This window comes from Planococcus citri, chromosome 1 (assembly GCF_950023065.1).
Source record: "Planococcus citri chromosome 1, ihPlaCitr1.1, whole genome shotgun sequence".
Classification (NCBI taxonomy): domain Eukaryota; kingdom Metazoa; phylum Arthropoda; class Insecta; order Hemiptera; family Pseudococcidae; genus Planococcus; species Planococcus citri.
This window is the reverse complement of record NC_088677.1, coordinates 20,268,462-20,285,957: the sequence shown is the minus strand read 5'-3', so window position 1 is coordinate 20,285,957 and position 17,496 is coordinate 20,268,462. Positions and strand designations below refer to the sequence as shown.

General features: G+C 33.1%; 2 protein-coding genes across 2 annotated transcripts; one reads left to right on the top strand and one right to left on the bottom strand.

The window, feature by feature from the left end:
• Window positions 1-2,196: 2,196 nt before the first annotated feature.
• On the bottom strand, window positions 2,197-3,515 carry LOC135842103 (intraflagellar transport protein 46 homolog). Its single transcript, XM_065359460.1, has one exon. It carries the CDS (start codon window positions 3,347-3,349, stop codon window positions 2,435-2,437), a length of 915 nt encoding a protein of 304 aa, XP_065215532.1. The 5' UTR covers window positions 3,350-3,515; the 3' UTR covers window positions 2,197-2,434.
• A 483-nt stretch (window positions 3,516-3,998) lies between these two features.
• On the top strand, window positions 3,999-10,075 carry LOC135842097 (lipase 3-like). Its single transcript, XM_065359445.1, has 7 exons — window positions 3,999-4,236; window positions 7,637-7,811; window positions 7,893-8,007; window positions 8,832-9,081; window positions 9,168-9,329; window positions 9,476-9,703; window positions 9,813-10,075. The coding sequence occupies exons 1-7, from the start codon at window positions 4,075-4,077 to the stop codon at window positions 9,987-9,989; spliced, it is 1,269 nt and encodes a 422-aa protein (XP_065215517.1). The 5' UTR covers window positions 3,999-4,074; the 3' UTR covers window positions 9,990-10,075.
• The last annotated feature ends 7,421 nt before the right edge of the window (window positions 10,076-17,496 follow it).

The window sequence follows — 17,496 nt, the reverse complement described above, 5'->3', positions numbered from 1 at the left end:
GAAAAAAAGCTTGAAACAGAAGTTGCAGAGCGTAAAAAATTGAACTATTTTTGCTGATCAGATTTTGTAAATTGGCTAATTAATTTGCAACCACTTAACTTTCAATGGCTTGCTGAGAATTCATGAACTGGTTTTAAAATCTGATCAGCAAAAATAGTTCAACTTTTCACACTCTACAACATAATGTTCTAAACTTTTTTCTCTATCTTCAATTTTTAGGTAATTTTCGATAACTGGTTGCAAATTGATGAACTGGTTTCAAAAAATTCATATCACGTTTTTGTCGCCTTAGTGTGTAGAATACCATGCCCAATAAAAATCAGTTTGAATTTTTTGACCAAACCGGTTTTTCAATTTGTGGACTCCCTGTGCATGGGCATGAAATTTTCAAAGTCGCTTTTGAAACTTGAAAGCCCTTATTTTTCCCTACTCAACACCGCTTCATTCATCTCACTAGCTCTTTCGACTTAGAAATAAAAGCCACCGAGCACTACTTTTTGTGTCATACATCATATTGAAATTTCACAAGATACTTATTCAAATATTTCGACAAAAATGTATTTTGAGCATTATTGAAAAATTTTGAGCCCTAAAATCGAGTCATGAATCTTGTAAAAGTGTCAGGTGACTGATCAAAATGTGTTGAAATTTCGCCAGAAATTCAAATATTTCAATAAAAATACCTATATTTTGAGCATTTTTGAAAAATTTTGTACTCTAATGTCGGTTCCTGAATCTCATTTTAGCTTCAAAATTTTTCAAAACTGCGCAAAGAAATCGCTGATGGAAGTTTTAGATTTTCTTCCAAAATTGTAGTACATTTAGATGAGTCCTTTTGCACTTTTTTCAAAAAATTTTGGGCAACTTTTCGATGATTTGGGCTCAAAGTATACCCTCAAAGTAAAAAAAATCATTTTTCTACCCTCCAAATTTTAAGGGAAATTCGTTGAAATTCCTCCAGCTGATTTCTTCTAAAGTTTTATATTGATATGGTGCAATATGCCTTCACCGCTTAGGTGGTTATTCTAATAATGTAATAATGCATCCTTATGTCATTCTTTTTATATCCCATAATCAATAATGTAAAGATGTGTGGGTGGGAAATTATATAGGGTGTGTTAGAAGATGTACTTGAAGGTTACAAAAGTACATACGATCACTTGATTCCAGCTATTTGCGGTGGCAGGAGTCTCGTCAACCTTGGAAGTTGGGTGGTAATTCTATTTATCAATACTTATGTGACAGGGATTTATCTCAAGTCACATTGTTTTTCGTATTTTCGTAGAGGCCCAATACTCGCTTGGTGCTGATGTGTTTCATTTTACTAATTAAGTTGGAATTATTTAAGAATGATCCAACATTCGGTTATCATTTTACCTTTTGCAGCCAATTTGGGATAATCCATGGTATCCAAAAATTGGTGCGTGTGTTTACGAGTCCTCTAATAAAGTAAGTAAAGCAGCCACCTACAGCCACTATTATTGGGGTAGGCAAGGAAAGAGGTGGTGAGACAGTCAGCAGTGTTTGGTAAGTGCCTCGTTGCTTACATGGTGGTGTCTCCACTTAATTAATTATAGCCTTAATCTTAGTTAATTGATGATGTCATTTTATATTGATTATTGGGCAAAGATCCTCTATGATCGAATGTTTTTACTTATTTCGCCTACCTATCAGAAATATTACAAAGATGTTTTGATAAGATTTCAATGTCAGTTAATTTGCCATGATCTGCAGAGATTTGTACCTTCTTTGGTACCTACCTATCTTATTTATTGAATCGGATCGCATTTTGTTACATATTATGTAGGTACTATATATTGGTACATTATGTATATGATGAATGCTGTTGAAACTTTAATAAAATAAATCTGTACATAGTAACTATTGTTCTTTTAATAAAATAAAATCATGACCCTATGTTGGGGTTCGAAAGTTTTCAAAAATGTTTGAAATAAATTTTCGTCGGAATATTTGAATTTTTAGAGGAGTTTTAACACGTACATTTTGATTGGTCTCATGACACTTTTTCAAAAAAACAAAAATCCCAAGAATCATGATCCGATTTTGGGGCTTCAAATTCTTCAAATATGCGTTGAATTTATTTTCGTCCGAATATTCAAATTTCTGGCGAAATTTTAAGCCATTTTGATAGGTTGGTTGCATGAAAGTTTGTGATCGAAGAATGTAGGAAAATAAATCTAAAAAAACGGAATGAAACTAAAACATAGGTACCTTCTATCTTCGTATGAACACTTTTTAATTAGAATTTTCTCAAAAATAGGTACTGGTAACCTTCATACAAAAACAAAATTATCTATATTATAAAAGTCGATACGACACTTACAATTAGGTAGGTAATTTAATTCGCATTTAGTCGATTAATTAGTAAATAAATTTACCTATACGTGTGCTGTACACTTTTAAAAATTCAACCCTAATTATCGATCAACTCGGCGGTAGCCGGATCAGCTTTAATCTGCAAAGAGTTGATAGCAGCGTACAGAGAAAACAACAAATGTAAAGATTCAATTCTAGATTCATAAACAGGAATATCAGTCATAGCGCAGACGATATCTACGTAAGTAAGCAAATCGCAATTAATATCTTTGCTCAATCCAACGTTGGCTAGTTGTTCTTCAAATTCATCTGGCCATTCTTGCATCAAAGTATCAATATCAGGCATAGGTTTACTATACACCAACGACGAAGAAGGCTTACTTTTATACAAATTATTGATATCTTTCACCCATCGATCAATAGCTTTGTAATTTTTCACAGCGTTATCGACTCTCTTGACTATGATACGTTTAGCCGAAGATTGTTTAGTGGCTGCTTGCAGCTGTAGCTGTAATACAGCCGGATCACTTTGCTGGGTACAAGGTTCATCTAAAACAGTCAATCCTATATCGGTGGGAACTCCGTCCGGACGAGGTATTTTGATGAAAGCATCGATATCTCCGATAGCTGGAATAAAATCCGGTATAAAAGGACTCAACTTGTACTCTAGTTCTACGTGCTGCGGAGTATACTTGGTTATGTATCGGAAAAGTTCCTTGATTTCAGCAGGAGCTGGTATTTGTTCGAATTCTTTCGGATCGTAGGCACCGTCCGGCATTGGAGCTTGGACATCGTCGTCGTCGTCTTCGTCTTCTCGATCGTGGTTTTCATCCAAAGATTCGTCCGAATCGTCATCCAAAGGACGAGCAGACATTTGTCTGATAAGCGAGAGAGCTTCTCTTCGTTGATCAGTTTCTTCGCGAATGTTACCGGAAGCGGACACTTTGCGAAATGACGAAGGTCTCGAACTCGGACGATTTTCTGATTTTTCTTTATCCGCACTGGCACTCATGTTGTTGTTGATAAATCTATGTACAATAGAGAGGAGAATAAATTCGTCGAAATTCTATCTTATTTCAACGAATTCAATTCTAGACCAGATTGTTGATAGTATGGTTATTCCGTTGCTATGGCAACGAATCTAGGTACGACGAACAACAGCTGATTGATAGTCTGATACAGTTGTACACAGACACCACGTGACTGCGTGAGCAGGTTGTAAACAGTTAAACACCAAGATGGAAATTATTTACTTATGATAGGCATTAGGCAGACCGCAGACGACTGTCTGTTATTTTGAAAATAACGTAAAAATGTCCTCATCACCGAATTCATCTTCAATGCCAAATTGCATACGTTTGATTGAACGAGTTGAATATGTAAAACCATATTTTATATTTTGGTGACTTCGAATCCGATCAACTCAGTCATATTCCCATCAATATCGATGCATATTCCTCAAATCATAATAAATTCTGAATGAAACACCAACGTATTTATACATACGATGTGTTTCATAACATTTTCGTTCGCATAAAAAAATACGTAAAACGACTTGAAAGACGAATTAATCTCAAAACATGTTCGCAGCACTCACCTTTCACTTGAAATAATGCAATAACGAGAACTGGATGTAGGCATATGTAAGTATGTAAATCGAAATCGATGAACTTGGGTACCTATACAAGATGCTGAATAATAAGCTCGAGTATTTTGATATGCTTCATCGGTGTTCGTATGTTATATGTTTTGGAAGTAAGTGATGCTCGCGAAATGAATGTATGCTTGGGATTAGTTATTTTCTTATGGAATTTTTTATTCAGCCATGCTCAACTGCTAAGAAGACCTTTTCAACGCGAAGTGCACAAGGAATTACCGCCGAAGGTGCTCAATAATACAGTGAGTAACAAAACAATTAATACCTAATTAGTGTTACAAAAAGTAACTTTTAGTTACTTTTTTTACAATAAAAAAAAGAAAAAAAATGGTTTAAAATTTATGTCATTAATTCATTACTTCAGTCAAAATTAAGATTAAACGACAAATAAATGAGTATGTAGGTACCTATTAGCAATTTATTCAATAGTAAACTGAGTACCTATCTATGGTATCCGAAATAAGATCTCGATTTTTTACAGTTTTTTTAATTTATTCTAGCAAAAATAAATAATAAAATAAACGGAATATTTTTCCCCTCATCGAGAGTTACTTTATCATGATGATTTAGTATCATTTTATTTGTCATCAAAATGCTTGGCTAGGTTCTTATAGATGAATTTTTCATTGGGCTTTAATATGTGGTAATGTGGCATTAGGAAACAGGAAATAATCGCCTGAATGATCAAATGAATGTCATAAGATGAAAACTTTTGCATTATAGGGAGACAGCCCATGATCTAAGCAATCAAAAAACATATGTTTGCTTTTACTTTCATGTATTATTTTCTATCAGAAAAATTGAAAAAACTGATTGTGTCCGAAATTAGGACAAAAAGACAGTACTTTTTCTTTAATGGTCAAAAATTTAATTTTTTCATACAGCTTGGAGAAAAAAATTTGCGAAAAATGACAAAAAAATCTCTGCTTTTGCCAAAATTTCCCAAGTCACGGTTTTTGCTATATGAACTGGTAAAATTGTCGATTTTCCAAAAATGCCCACATTTTTCAATAAAATTGCCCAAAAATTTCACTTTTGTCAGTTTCCAAAAAATCACTTTTTCAACAAAAATTGTGGAAAAGTATAATTTTTTACAAAATAATTCCTATGAAATTGTTAAGTCTTGCTTTTATTTGCCAAAAATTCTCAAAAATTTTCGCTTTTTCAAAAAAATGGCTCACAAGGGAACCTCTTGAGGTGTCCGCCTCCGATTTGAACGGGACCACGATTTTTGGAAAGAGCATGTTCTAAAACCCCCAAATCCAAAAATTCAGCTGCCCAAGTTCATTTTTCGATTTTTGGCGAATTTTTGAAAATCCAAAATTGACTATTTTGGTGATTTATGCTTTTTTTTTAAAAGTACGTACTTGATCAGTAAAAATGTTCAAAATAAGTCCTAAAACTGATATTAAGCCCCCAAATCCAAATTTCGCCATTTCCAGCCATTCTGGGGCCTCCAGCGCTATTTTCAATTTCTCCAGAATTTTGAATTAATTGCTCCAGAAGGCGTGAATATGAAGTCGGGCAGCTAAAAATCGAGTTGTGAGTTATACTCGATCTGTTTAACGAGTTTATCCGCATTTGTGTCGATTCTGGAGCGGACACCTCAAAAGTGGTTTTTTGACCAGCTTTTTGAATCATAATAAGAAATCCAAAAAAATCAAAATTTTACCGTTTGCGAGGAAATTTTTGAAATTTGCGCAAAACGCTGTATTTTGAACACAACAAACCCCCTGAGGCCGAGTTCCGCCATTTCCAGTCATTCTGGAGCCTCCAGTGCGATTTTTCAATTTCTCCAGAATTTTCAATTTGCTCCAGAAGGCATGAATATGAAGTTGGGCAGCTAAAAATCGAGTTGTGTGTTATACTCGAACTGTTTAACGAATTTATTCACATTTGAGCCGGTTCAGGAGGGGACACCTCAAGAGTGGTTTTTTGACCAGCTTTTTTTCAAAATAAAAATATACAAAAACCAAAAATTCCTTATTTGTGAGAAAATTTTCGAAATTTGCGCGATTCGCTGTATTTCGTTATCTATTAATTAACCACACGAGAGCGAATTTCGCCATTTCCAGCCTTTCTTGGGTTCTTGGGCCTCCCTTTAATTTTTGGATATTTTTATTAAGTATGAAAAAAGCTGGTCAAAAACGCACACTTGAGATGTCCCCTCCAGAATCGGCTCAAATGTGAATAAATTCGTTAAACAGTTTGAGTATAACACACAACTCGATTTTTAGCTGTCCAACTTCATATTCACGCCTTCTGGAGCAAATTCAAAATTCTGGAGAAATTGAAAAATAGCGCTGGAGGCCCCAGAATGGCTGGAAATGGCGAAATTTGGATTTGGGGGCTTAATATGAGTTTTAGGACTTATTTTGAACATTTTTACTGATCAAGTACGTACTTTTTTAAAAAAAAGCATATATCACCAAAATAGTCAATTTTGGATTTTCAAAAATTTGCCAAAAATCGAAAATCGAACTTGGACAGCTGAAAATTTAGATTTGGGGGTTTTAGAACATGCTCTTTCCAAAAATCGTGGTCCCGTTCAAATCGGAGGCGGACACCTCAAGAGGTTCCCTTGTCAGATTGTCTTTTTTTGCAAAAAATCCCAAAAAATTCTGCTTTTTTCTCAAAATTGCCCAAAATTCTCGCTTTTTTGACCAAAATTTCGAAAAAAATACATTTTTTCCGTATAATTGTCATAAAGTCCTGCAACTTGCTGAATTTGTCAAAGTCTTGCTTTTTGCCAAAATTGACCCAAATTCTCACTTTCAAGCAAATTTGCTAGAAAATTTCACTTTTCTTCAAAAATTCCAAAAAGTCCCCAAGTTCAGTTTTTTTGCTGGAAACTGCCACAGAATCTTCTAATTTTTGCTAATATTGTGGAATAGCCTTGCTTTTCGTCAAGAATTCTCGATTTTTCTAAAATAAGAATATCATTTTTTTCTTTTTAGCAAAATGGCTAAAAATTGTCGTCTTTGCAGAAAATTCCAAAAAATTTAACTCTACCAAAAATTGTTCAAAGGTTTTGTTTTTTTGGCAGGAATTGCGAAATATTATTTTTTGGCCTATAATTATCTAACTAAAGACTTTGTTTTTTGCTGAAATTGCCTAGTCTTCTTTTCTGTAAAAATTGACAAAATTTTCGCTTTTTTACCAAAATATCTAAGCCCTATCTCCTTTTTTATAAGATGAAAATTGACTAAAATTGCAAAAAAGAATTTTTTTGCCAATAATTGCCATAAAGCCTTGCTTTTTACAAAAAATTGTCAAGACTCGCATTTTCCAATAATTTTAGAAATCTCCCTTTTTTTTCCAATTGCAAAATCCAAGATCACTTTTGGGATTCTTAAAAATTTTCAAATCGCTTATTTTGTGATAAATTCCAGTTTTGAAAATTTTTTTCCCAAATTATTTCGCATCAATCAAGCAAAAATTTTGAAAGATATCCATCATTCCTAAAACAGATGGAATATTTTGGAACGTAGTAGTGTCAGTTTTTGCTCATTTACTGCCAATTTCAAAAAAATATCAAGGAAAATAGCCAAAAAAAATTCAGCTGCGATCCGAATTATTCCACGAATTTTACTACAAAAATCAAACTAAAAATTAATATATTTTTTTTTCAACACAATACAGGCGGATTACATAGAACATTACGGTTACACAGCAGAACATCACAATGTAATATCAGAAGACGGATTTCTCATTTCTGTATTCAGAATACCCAGCGAAGGGACGCCGATTTTATTACAACATGGTTTGCTTCTCGCATCAGACTCGTGGGTGTTACAAGGACCAGAATACGATTTGGGTAAATAAATATAAGATTTAAAAAACTTATTGAAGTACTAGTACATATCGAATCGTGCTAATTATCGAACAATTCTTATAGCATTCATTCTAGCCGATAAAGGTTACGATGTCTGGATAGCTGATAATAGAGGCAATACTTATTCAAGAGCACATCTCAAATTATCACCGAAAAGCGCCAAGTTTTGGAATTTTAGGTAACTTAAGAATCAATAACATTATAATGAGTGTAATTTAATGATAAAAGTAATCAAAGATTTTTGTAGGAAAAAAAATTAGGCAAGATATTTACAATTTTAACATAGGATGGGGTGGGTGTTTTTGGCAATTTCTGGCAAAAACGAGTCTTTTGGTCAACTCTTAAAACAAGTGAAACCTTTTGTAATTTTGAAAAAAAAGACCTAGGTAATTTGTGGTTATTTTGTTTGTTACCTATGCTATAATTGTTATCAATTTTTGAAAAAAAAACAAGATTTTTGGACAACAAAAGTTGAACTTTTTGAAATTTTTTGCAAAAAAATGAGGATTTTTGCGAATTATTGGCCAAAAAATTATACTTTTTGGTAATTTCTGGCAAAAAAGCAAAGCTTTTTAATTTTAATTAATTTTTGAAAAAAAAGTGAAAATCTTTAGCATTGCAAAAATTATTTCATATAACAAAAATTTGACAATTTTAACAATTACCTACTTAATTGGCATTTTTTTTTCGAAAAGTAATCTATTTTTTGTATATTTTTGACCAAAAAGACGACGCTTTTTCGTAATTTTTGGCCATGTTATGGTGAAAAAAATGGCTAAAAAAGCTAGAATTTTTGGCAATAGGTATTTCGCAAAAGGAAAGATTTTTGGTCATTTTTTTGAAAAAATTGGAAATTTTCGTTAAAAATTGATATTTTTTGATATTTTTGTGGTTAAAAGCTGGACTTTTTGGCAATTATTGGCAAATTTTTGACTTTTCAGCATTTTTGCAATTTTTCTTTTCATGCTCCAATCACTAATACAAGGATTTTTGTAAATGCAGTTTTCACGAAATGGGATACTACGACATGCCAGCAGTAATCAACTACATTTTACATCTAACCAAACACAAAGCAGTAGATATCATAGGGCATTCGATCGGAGCAACCAATGCCCTGATTATGTGCTCCACAAGACCCGAATATAATGAAAAAGTTCGTTCTGTCATTGCCTTGGCTCCAGGTGTATTTTTCAACAGCTCGTCTCAATCAAACGTTCAACAAATCTTGGCTCGTTATGGTCCTTACTTAAAAGTAATGCATAAGTCACCTTCAAACCCATTTTTTTTTTTTTTTAAATAAATTATTGTCAAACTAATATGAATACATTTTTGTTACAGTTCTTGCATGTACATCACGGAGTCAACGAATTCTTTCCTAGAAATGATTTGTCTAATAGAGCGTCTAGAATTATGTGTCGTATCGATTCTCCTTTATACCATTTATGTTTATTTTATATGCAAAATGTTCTCGGCTTCACTAGTATAACAAAGCAGCATCATGTGAGTAAATTCTGTTCAATGAAAAATGATTCGTTATACCATATGAAACTAAATCAAAACCCTCTAACTGTATTTTTTTTTTTTTTTGAAAAAAAAGAGTGTTTTGATATTTATAATTTTTTAATTCATTCTGCCCAATCTTTTAGAAACCTGCAATCGACTACTCAAACGCAACACCACGAGGAGTATCGTATAAAACACTGTTACACGTGACGCAATTCGGCCAGCTAGGAAAATTTATGCAATTTGATTACGGACCAAAAACAAATATCATGGTGTACGGAACAAGAACCCCACCGGAATACAATTTAAGTCAAGTAACAGCACCGGTAGCTTTACTCTATAGCGATGGCGATGTTCATATAGCTTCTCAAGTGAGTAAAATGCTCAAGGACCACGCAAATATACATACAATCGCTAAGTTGGAAAAATGTCAATCATATTACACAATTACACATACCTTCCTATTTAATTTCTTTTCAGGATGTATCGCTTTTGCAAACCCAATTACCAAATGTCGTGGCCAGTTATCGAATAGATAAGCATTTATTTAACCATATGGATTTCATTTGGGGTGGCGATGCCAGAGAAACCGTCTATGATTTCATATTGGAAATATTCAACCATTTAGACAACGAAAACATCGATTCGGAAACATAAGCTGGCTATGTTTTCAATTTTTTATGATTGAAAAAGATTTCATCACTGGTTCCTCTCATTAAATCGTATTCTCTTCATGGTTTTAATTGATATGATTTTATTTTTTTTTTCAACCTTTAAAATCTAGGTTTGAAAAACTTTTTGCCTATGGTCAAGTTGATGGTAAATTGCTATTACATTAGTAAGCCTAATATTACGTGATAAGAACGTTAACACGTATTTCGAGGGGAAATATTGAATTGACCAGAAAAGTTACACAATGAGAGCAAAACATTGAATTGCATAAAAATCACCAAAAAATAAATAAATGACCCGCCGACCCCGACATGCTGACAAATTGTCACAAACCGGTTTCTTCCTGCGATCGCTCCGCAGACTCCGCAGAAACGAGTGATAAGCTAGTAACGACTCCTGGTACTGTGAGAGTACAACTTAGAGATTCTCGGTGGAAAACGGTAAAAGATAACTTGCTGAAATATTTCCTCAAAATATTCCCTGGGATCCAAATAGTCGTTTACACAGTTTGCTCTTCCCACGAGAAGATAAGTTCACACGAATTCGCGAATGAATAGACGAATCACTATTTTCACGAAAGTAAAGTTTTATTTTGATAGTTATTTAACACAATTACTTGAAACAAAAGATTATCAATTATTAAGAACTGTATTAAACGATGAAATTAATCATTAGATTATTTTACAAGATTCAAACATTAACCGAAGTTAGGAATAGATTTAATTTAAACGATGAACGTACCTTCTTAATGCGCGGTCAAAAAGGTACTTACCAAAAAAGTATTTGTCAACAACAGATGTTGTTGACAAAGTACTTAGAAATCACCAGCCAGTGATTTCTGGACTTCACACGTACACCAAATGTCGGCATGATAGTACCTCACAGTACCCATGCGTGTATGCTCTGCCGTTCATTTGCCATGTGGAGAAGGTTGCCTACTTTTTTATTTTAAGGGGCAGAAATTTTTAAACAATTTTTGTACAGGCCAGAAGCTCGAAATTTTTTGCCCCTTAAATAAGTTAAATTAAAAGGATACCCAAATTGCTGTGCACGAGCAAGTTGGACATGGACACACAATTGTCAGTGAGAGGTCAAAATGATTCCACCAGTTTTTAATTTTTTTTTTAATTTAAAAAAGAATAAAGAATCAATAAATGAGGAAATTTTTAATTAAAAAAAAATGTTTGCCCCTTAAAATAAAAAAGTTGGCAAAATGCTCAACATGAGAAATTAATGGTGCAACCAATACACACCCCCTCTGGATATCCCAATGCCATGTCGGGGAGCCCGCTTAAGGATAAATTGCACCCCCCCCCCGTCGATCCTCCGGGACAACTTTTTTTTTAAAGGGGGAGTCCTAAGGAACATTTCTAGTCCTTGTACCTACTAAAAAAAAGTGGCCCTACTTACAAAATGGCGGCCATTTTGATTGATAGGTCAGCCGAAATCACAGATTTTGTGTTCAAACTTCCAACATAGAACTTGCACAACATTTTTCAAACTGTATAAAGGTAGATCAAAAGATCAAACAAAAATTCATCTCCTGTCAAAATTTCAAGTGCTGAAGTGCGTTTTTCGATTTTTGGTGAGTTTTTGAAAATCAAATTTAGGTCAAAAATGAGGGAAAAAATCAAAATGTTACCTAATTGAACAAGAAAACTGAAATTTGGGACACACCCTATTTTCGACATGCCAAATCGATTGGAAACTGTTTCAAACTGTTTTGAGCATTTCTGGAGCATCCAGCAGATTTTTAAAACTCGACATTTCCACAAAATTTCACCAAAATGGAGCTGGAAAGCTGAAATTTATTCTGCAAACTAATTTCAATACGCTACGAAGTCGACTGCAGGTGTATTTCGAGTCGTTTTGGAGCCTCCAGTGACTTTTTGAAAATTACTGGAGTCTCCAGTAGGTTTTTGAGATCAGAAATTTCCCAAAATCCGAAATTCATTCTGCAAACTAATTTCAATACGTTACAAAGTCGACAGCAGGTGTATTTCAAATCGGTTTGGAGCCTCCGTCGACTTTTTGAAAATTACTGGAGCCTCCAGTAAATTTTTGAAACTGAAAATTTCCCAAAATTTCATCAAATGGAGATGGAAAGTAAAAATTCATTCTGCAAACTAATTTTAATACGCTACGAAGTCGTCTGCTGGTGGATTTCAAGTCGTTTTGGAGCCTCCAGCCACTTTTTGAGAGGTCGTATGGTGTTTTTTGGAAAATTGAAATTCCAAAGAAGTAGCTGGAAGCTTCAAAACCATTTGAAACCATTTGAAACCACCATGTAGTGGACTTCATATCGTATTGAAATTAGTTTGCGAAGTAAATTTCAGCTTGCCAACTCCATTTGGTAAAATTTTTCGGGAATTTCAAGTTTCAAAAATCTGCTGGAGGCTCCAGTAATTTTAAAAAAGTCGATGGAGGCTCCAAAATGATTTGAACCTCCCAGAAATTCGTCTTCAGAGGGTGTTAAAATTGGAATGTAGAGTAAATTTGAGCTTTCCATCTCCATTTGATGAAATTTTGTGAAAAATTGAACTTTCAAAAATCTGATGGAGGCTCCCAGTAATTTTCAAAAAATCGATGGATGCTCCAAAACGACTTGAAATTCCCCTGATGCTGACTTCGTAGCGTATTGAAATTAGGGTGCAGAATTGATTTCGGCTTTCCAACTCCATTTGATGAAATTTTGTGGGAATTTCGAGTTTCAAAAATCTGCTGGAGGCTCCAGAAATGCTCAAAACGGTTTGAAACAGTTTCCAATCGGTTTGGCATGTCGAAAATAGGGTATATCCCAAATTTCAGCTTTCTTGGTCGATTTGGTAAATTTTTTATTTTTTTCCCTCATTTTTGGCCTAAATTGGATTTTTAAAAATTCACCAAAAATCGAAAAACGCACTTTAGCACTTGAAATTTTGACAGGTGATGAATTTTTGCTTGATCTTTCGATCTACTTTTGTACAGTTTAAAAAATGTTGTGCAAGTCCTATGTTGGAACGCAAATTCTGCGATTTCGGCTGACCTATCAATCAAAATGGCCGCCATTTTGTAAGTAGGACCACTTTTTTTTTGAGTACTAGGGCTAGAAATGTTCCTTAGGACTCCCCCTTTAAGGAAAAAGTTGTCCCGGAGGATCGACGGGGGGGGGGTGCAATTTATCCATAAGTGGGCTCCCCGACTTAATTTTAAAAAGTAGGACTATCTACTTGAAAATTTATTAGCAAAAAAAGATACTTTTTGGCAACTTTCTTGCTAAAGAGCGATACCTTTATATGGGAAAAAATGAAACTTGAATTGTTTCAAAATTTTTTTCTATCCATTAAATCTTGAACCTCCTTTTTGGTCAAAATTTCCAGAACGTATCGTTTTTTTGTCCCAGAAAATCTGTTTTATGTATGCAGGTTGGTGTCAAAATTACCAGAGAAAAAAAAAGAAAAAAAGATGAATACTTTCTTTTTGATCAAAATTAGCAGAAATTTTTTTTTGGTGTCAAAGTTGCAAGAAAGAACCCATTTTTTGTCAAAATTTTTAAGAAACCCAGTTTTTTATTTTTAAATTGAAAAATTGTCAAAAAGTCTGTTTTTGTTAAAATTGAAAAAGAAAACTTTTTCAGATTAAAATTTCAAAATTCCCTGAGTCTTGCAATTCTATGGCCAAAAAATCTGTTTTCTGTTGTCAAACTTCACAAAAAAAAGGGTTGTCAAAATTGTAGACTAAACATTTTTTTGACCAACATTTTCAGGAAGTCTTACTTTTTTGTAGGTAGCAAAAAGTTTTTTTTTAAAAAAGGAAATCAGTAAGTTCCACTTTTTTAATCTTGCAAAAAATTCCAAGTACTTCTTTGCGAGTAAGAGCTACTGTAAAAAGGATCCATTTATTCTCAAAATTGTTAAAAAATCTTATTTTTTAAATTAAAATTATCAAAAAGGTTTGTTTTTCATAATCGTGGAAACCCCTGTTTTTTGGGGGTCGAAATTATCCGGAAGCATGGCTTTGTAGTCGCAATATAATCTGTTCCTTTTGTCAAACTTTAAAAAAATCAGTTTATTCTTATCAAAATTATCAAAAAATCTTACTTTTTTTTAGCTGAAATTGCGAAATATTGTACTTGAAAAAAAAACTAGGTTTATAAAAACAGACCTGCGTTTTTTTAATCATAAAAATGTCTATACCTAATCTTGTTTTCGTCAAAATTAATAGAAAAAAATTTTCCATCAAGCCACCAAAAACTTTAATTTTTTTGTCAAAATTTCAGAAAAAAATTGTATTTACCTACCTAGGTGTAGGTACTTTGTTTACAAAAGACCAAAATTGCAAAAAATGCTGCCTTTTAGTAAAAATTATTTTAAAAGAAATAAGACTTTTCGTCAAAATTGCATAAAAAGCCTGGTTCTTTGTCGAATAATTGAAGGGTTCCTTTCCAAGTCGGCCTAAGTCCATTTTTATCATTTTTGAGTTAGCAGCGCCATTTGCTGGTACAGGTCGGTTAACACCTTTATCACCTTGTCCCAACACCTGGCGTTACTTTTTTCGCTCAGGAGCGCTGTTTTGCCGGCTCGAAAAAACAGCTGATTATTCCAAAGTGGCCTAAATCCATTTTTTACGAGTATTTGTATACAAGTGCGGTTGTGCCGGTTTTTTTTTCAAGTTTTTCAACGATTTTCGAGAGACAAAATTTGAAGGTGCTTCGAATGAAATTGTTTCAGAAATGTATTAAATTAATGATTCGTGAATTTTTTTTAGAAAAAACGCGTTTTTCAGCTCTTTTTCGAAATTTTTAACATCAGATAATTCCAAATGGGCCTAAGTCCACTTTTTCTGACTGTTTGACGCGCTCTGGAGCTGAAAATACGCAAAATTAAAAAAATACCAATACGGTACTTTAAAGCAGAAAGATCAAGCTTCACAACCATATAATCACATCATTTATTATTGAAGCGGAAGGGCAAGAAAAACACTTATTTGTGTTTTTCTCGAAACGAAAAAAATGGACTTAGGCCGACTTGGAAAGGAACCCTTCAATTTATTAAAAAGTCGACCTGTTTTTCTTCTTGTCATAACTCACCTAAAAGTACATATTAGGTAATTTCAAATTGTTTCTCAAAATTTCAAATACATCCTACTTATGCATTAAAATTGCAGGAAAGACTCATTTATTTAATTTCAATATTGCCTAAAAGTTTTGATTTTTTTGCTAATACCCATTTGTAAAAATTCTTTCGTTTTGAAATTAAATTTTTAAAGAAAATTAATTCAAGGAAATGGTTGTTTCGGGAACATTAATGTGAAAAATCGGACTCGAGAATTCGTAAGGGGGGGGGGGGTTTGAAGAAATTCGATGAAACGGTGATTCGGAGTGATGATCCAACAGGATAAGGGAATAAAAAATTCAAAGTTTCCAAAATGGATTCTTTTCTGGGGCGTTTGGCCACATAGGTTTTTTTCCTTTTTTTTTGCAACTTTCCGGTAAACAATTTAAACTTTTTGTTATTGGAAATTTTTGGCAAAAAAGCCAGACTTGAGCAATTTCTCGAAAAAAGTTGAAATTTTATGAAAAAAAAGAGCTTTTGACAATTATTACCAAAAAATGATACTTTTTTGAAATTTTCAACTAAAAAAGTAAAACTTAGATAATTTTTGGAAAAAATTCAGAATTATAGAAATTTTTTCAATAAAACAACGTTATTTTTTGGAAAATTTTTTACAAAAAGCGAAATTTTTTGCTATTTTTGGCATGAAACGAGACTTTGATAAATTTTAGTGAAAAGTCGCGGCTTTGTAACCGTTATGCTTTTTGAAAAGGTAGAGTAGTCAGTAGTTGGAAAATAAGAGAAAAAGTGCTAATAAATTGCGCACGTATCACTTGATTTAATCTATAGTTTGATTTCTTCTACGAGAAATTCTGTCGAAATATTTCTCCGCTAACATTGAAAAAAAAAATCATATGGAAAGGAAAGTCGAGTAATTTCGTTTTTTTACAATTGCAATTATTTCGCATTCATACGTACCTGTAAAGAATGGCAGGTAGAGGTAGGTACATAGCATTAATTAGTTCTTCGAGCGTGGATTCCACGAAGATGATCCAAGTATACGAACAATTTGTAGCTTAGAAGCGTGAAAAAAAAACAGATGATTGAATCTACAAGGTAACCAGAGTTTCTCGAGGAGAACCATACTTACTGCTCTTAACATCCAAAGTCTACAGATATTCATACCTACCTGATGTATGTACCTATTTGCAATTCATCAGAATCGAATATCATAATAATTCATAAAGTTCTTGAAAACAAAAATCTTCCTATACGATAGATTCGTGCGAACGTAAAGAGTTGACGTGATTTGTCAAAAATACAGAATATACTTTCACGATACCGACCGGTGTATATTTTCTTTGCTATGATTACCCAGCCGTTAAGCGATCCTCTGAGGTATTACACATAATAATAAGCGAGTATATTAGCCAAATAAAAATGATTTTCATTACGAAGTCTAGATGAATTACTCGCTTGACGGTGTAAAGATACCTACACGTAGTCGTCAATTAATAAAAATATTATCAGATGGAGAAAAATATACTCACTTCTACCAGGAAATCTACGAGTAGGTACCTATAATATGCTGGTTTCATTAACGGAAACTAACCCTGCTAATTACTAAACTAACTAGTGCATAAGTAAAAATAAATTTTTAATTATGTTTGCAATGATAATTTCACATTTTCTGTCAATTTTTACGACGAGTGTAATTTTTAATTAATGGATGAACATAATGTTAACACTTTCCAAAAGATAAACATAGTTATACCTACCTACCTATGAGTACCTACCAACGTGAGGAAAATACAGGAAGATTGTAGTACTTGGTGGGAGATTTTATTCTTAAAATATTCATTACTCACTGTCGTTCATTACCACTTGAGAACTTTTTTGATATTTTACGTGAAATTCTATTGAAAAAATTTGATGTTTTTTTTGTGATTTTTCTCTTTATTATAAAATGCTTTGCATCCGTTTTGTAACTTTTTTGGTTATTTTTAGTGAAAAAGTCACACTGATTTTATCATCATACTAAGATAACCCTTCGACACCATTTTGTAAAATTTTAAAAGCTCATATCTCTGGCAAAAAAAAAATCGCAAAGCCCTCCGGTTTGCGTCATATTGAAAAAAATTGATGACCCATTGTGCAATTTTTAATTGTTTGATTTGGCGTAGAATTGCCTAATAAATTCACCAAAGGATTCAAACTTCATAAAAGTACACCTAAACGTATTCGAACTTCGACTCACGTTCAGAGGTGTTACAAGATGATCTAATACCTACTTACAACACACCTGCCTTGTGTTGTACAGTGGCTAAAAAAAAATTTCACCTCAGGTTATCCAGTCCAGTTGAACTTTACTTACACACAATATACTTCCTCTTCTGTTTAAAATAATGATAAATTTACTTCAGCTCATTCAACTATTCTTATTGTATTTGTATGGAAGA

Bases quoted from the DNA above. Each gene is read 5' to 3' on its own strand.
- LOC135842103 (XM_065359460.1), bottom strand. From the start codon at position 3,349: ATGAGTGCCAGTGCGGATAAAGAAAAATCAGAAAATCGTCCGAGTTCG.
- LOC135842097 (XM_065359445.1), top strand. From the start codon at position 4,075: ATGTTATATGTTTTGGAAGTAAGTGATGCTCGCGAAATGAATGTATGC. The intron at 7,812-7,892 runs GTAAATAAATAT...CAATTCTTATAG, and splicing joins AGGACCAGAATACGATTTGG to CATTCATTCTAGCCGATAAA. The intron at 9,704-9,812 runs GTGAGTAAAATG...ATTTCTTTTCAG, and splicing joins ATGTTCATATAGCTTCTCAA to GATGTATCGCTTTTGCAAAC.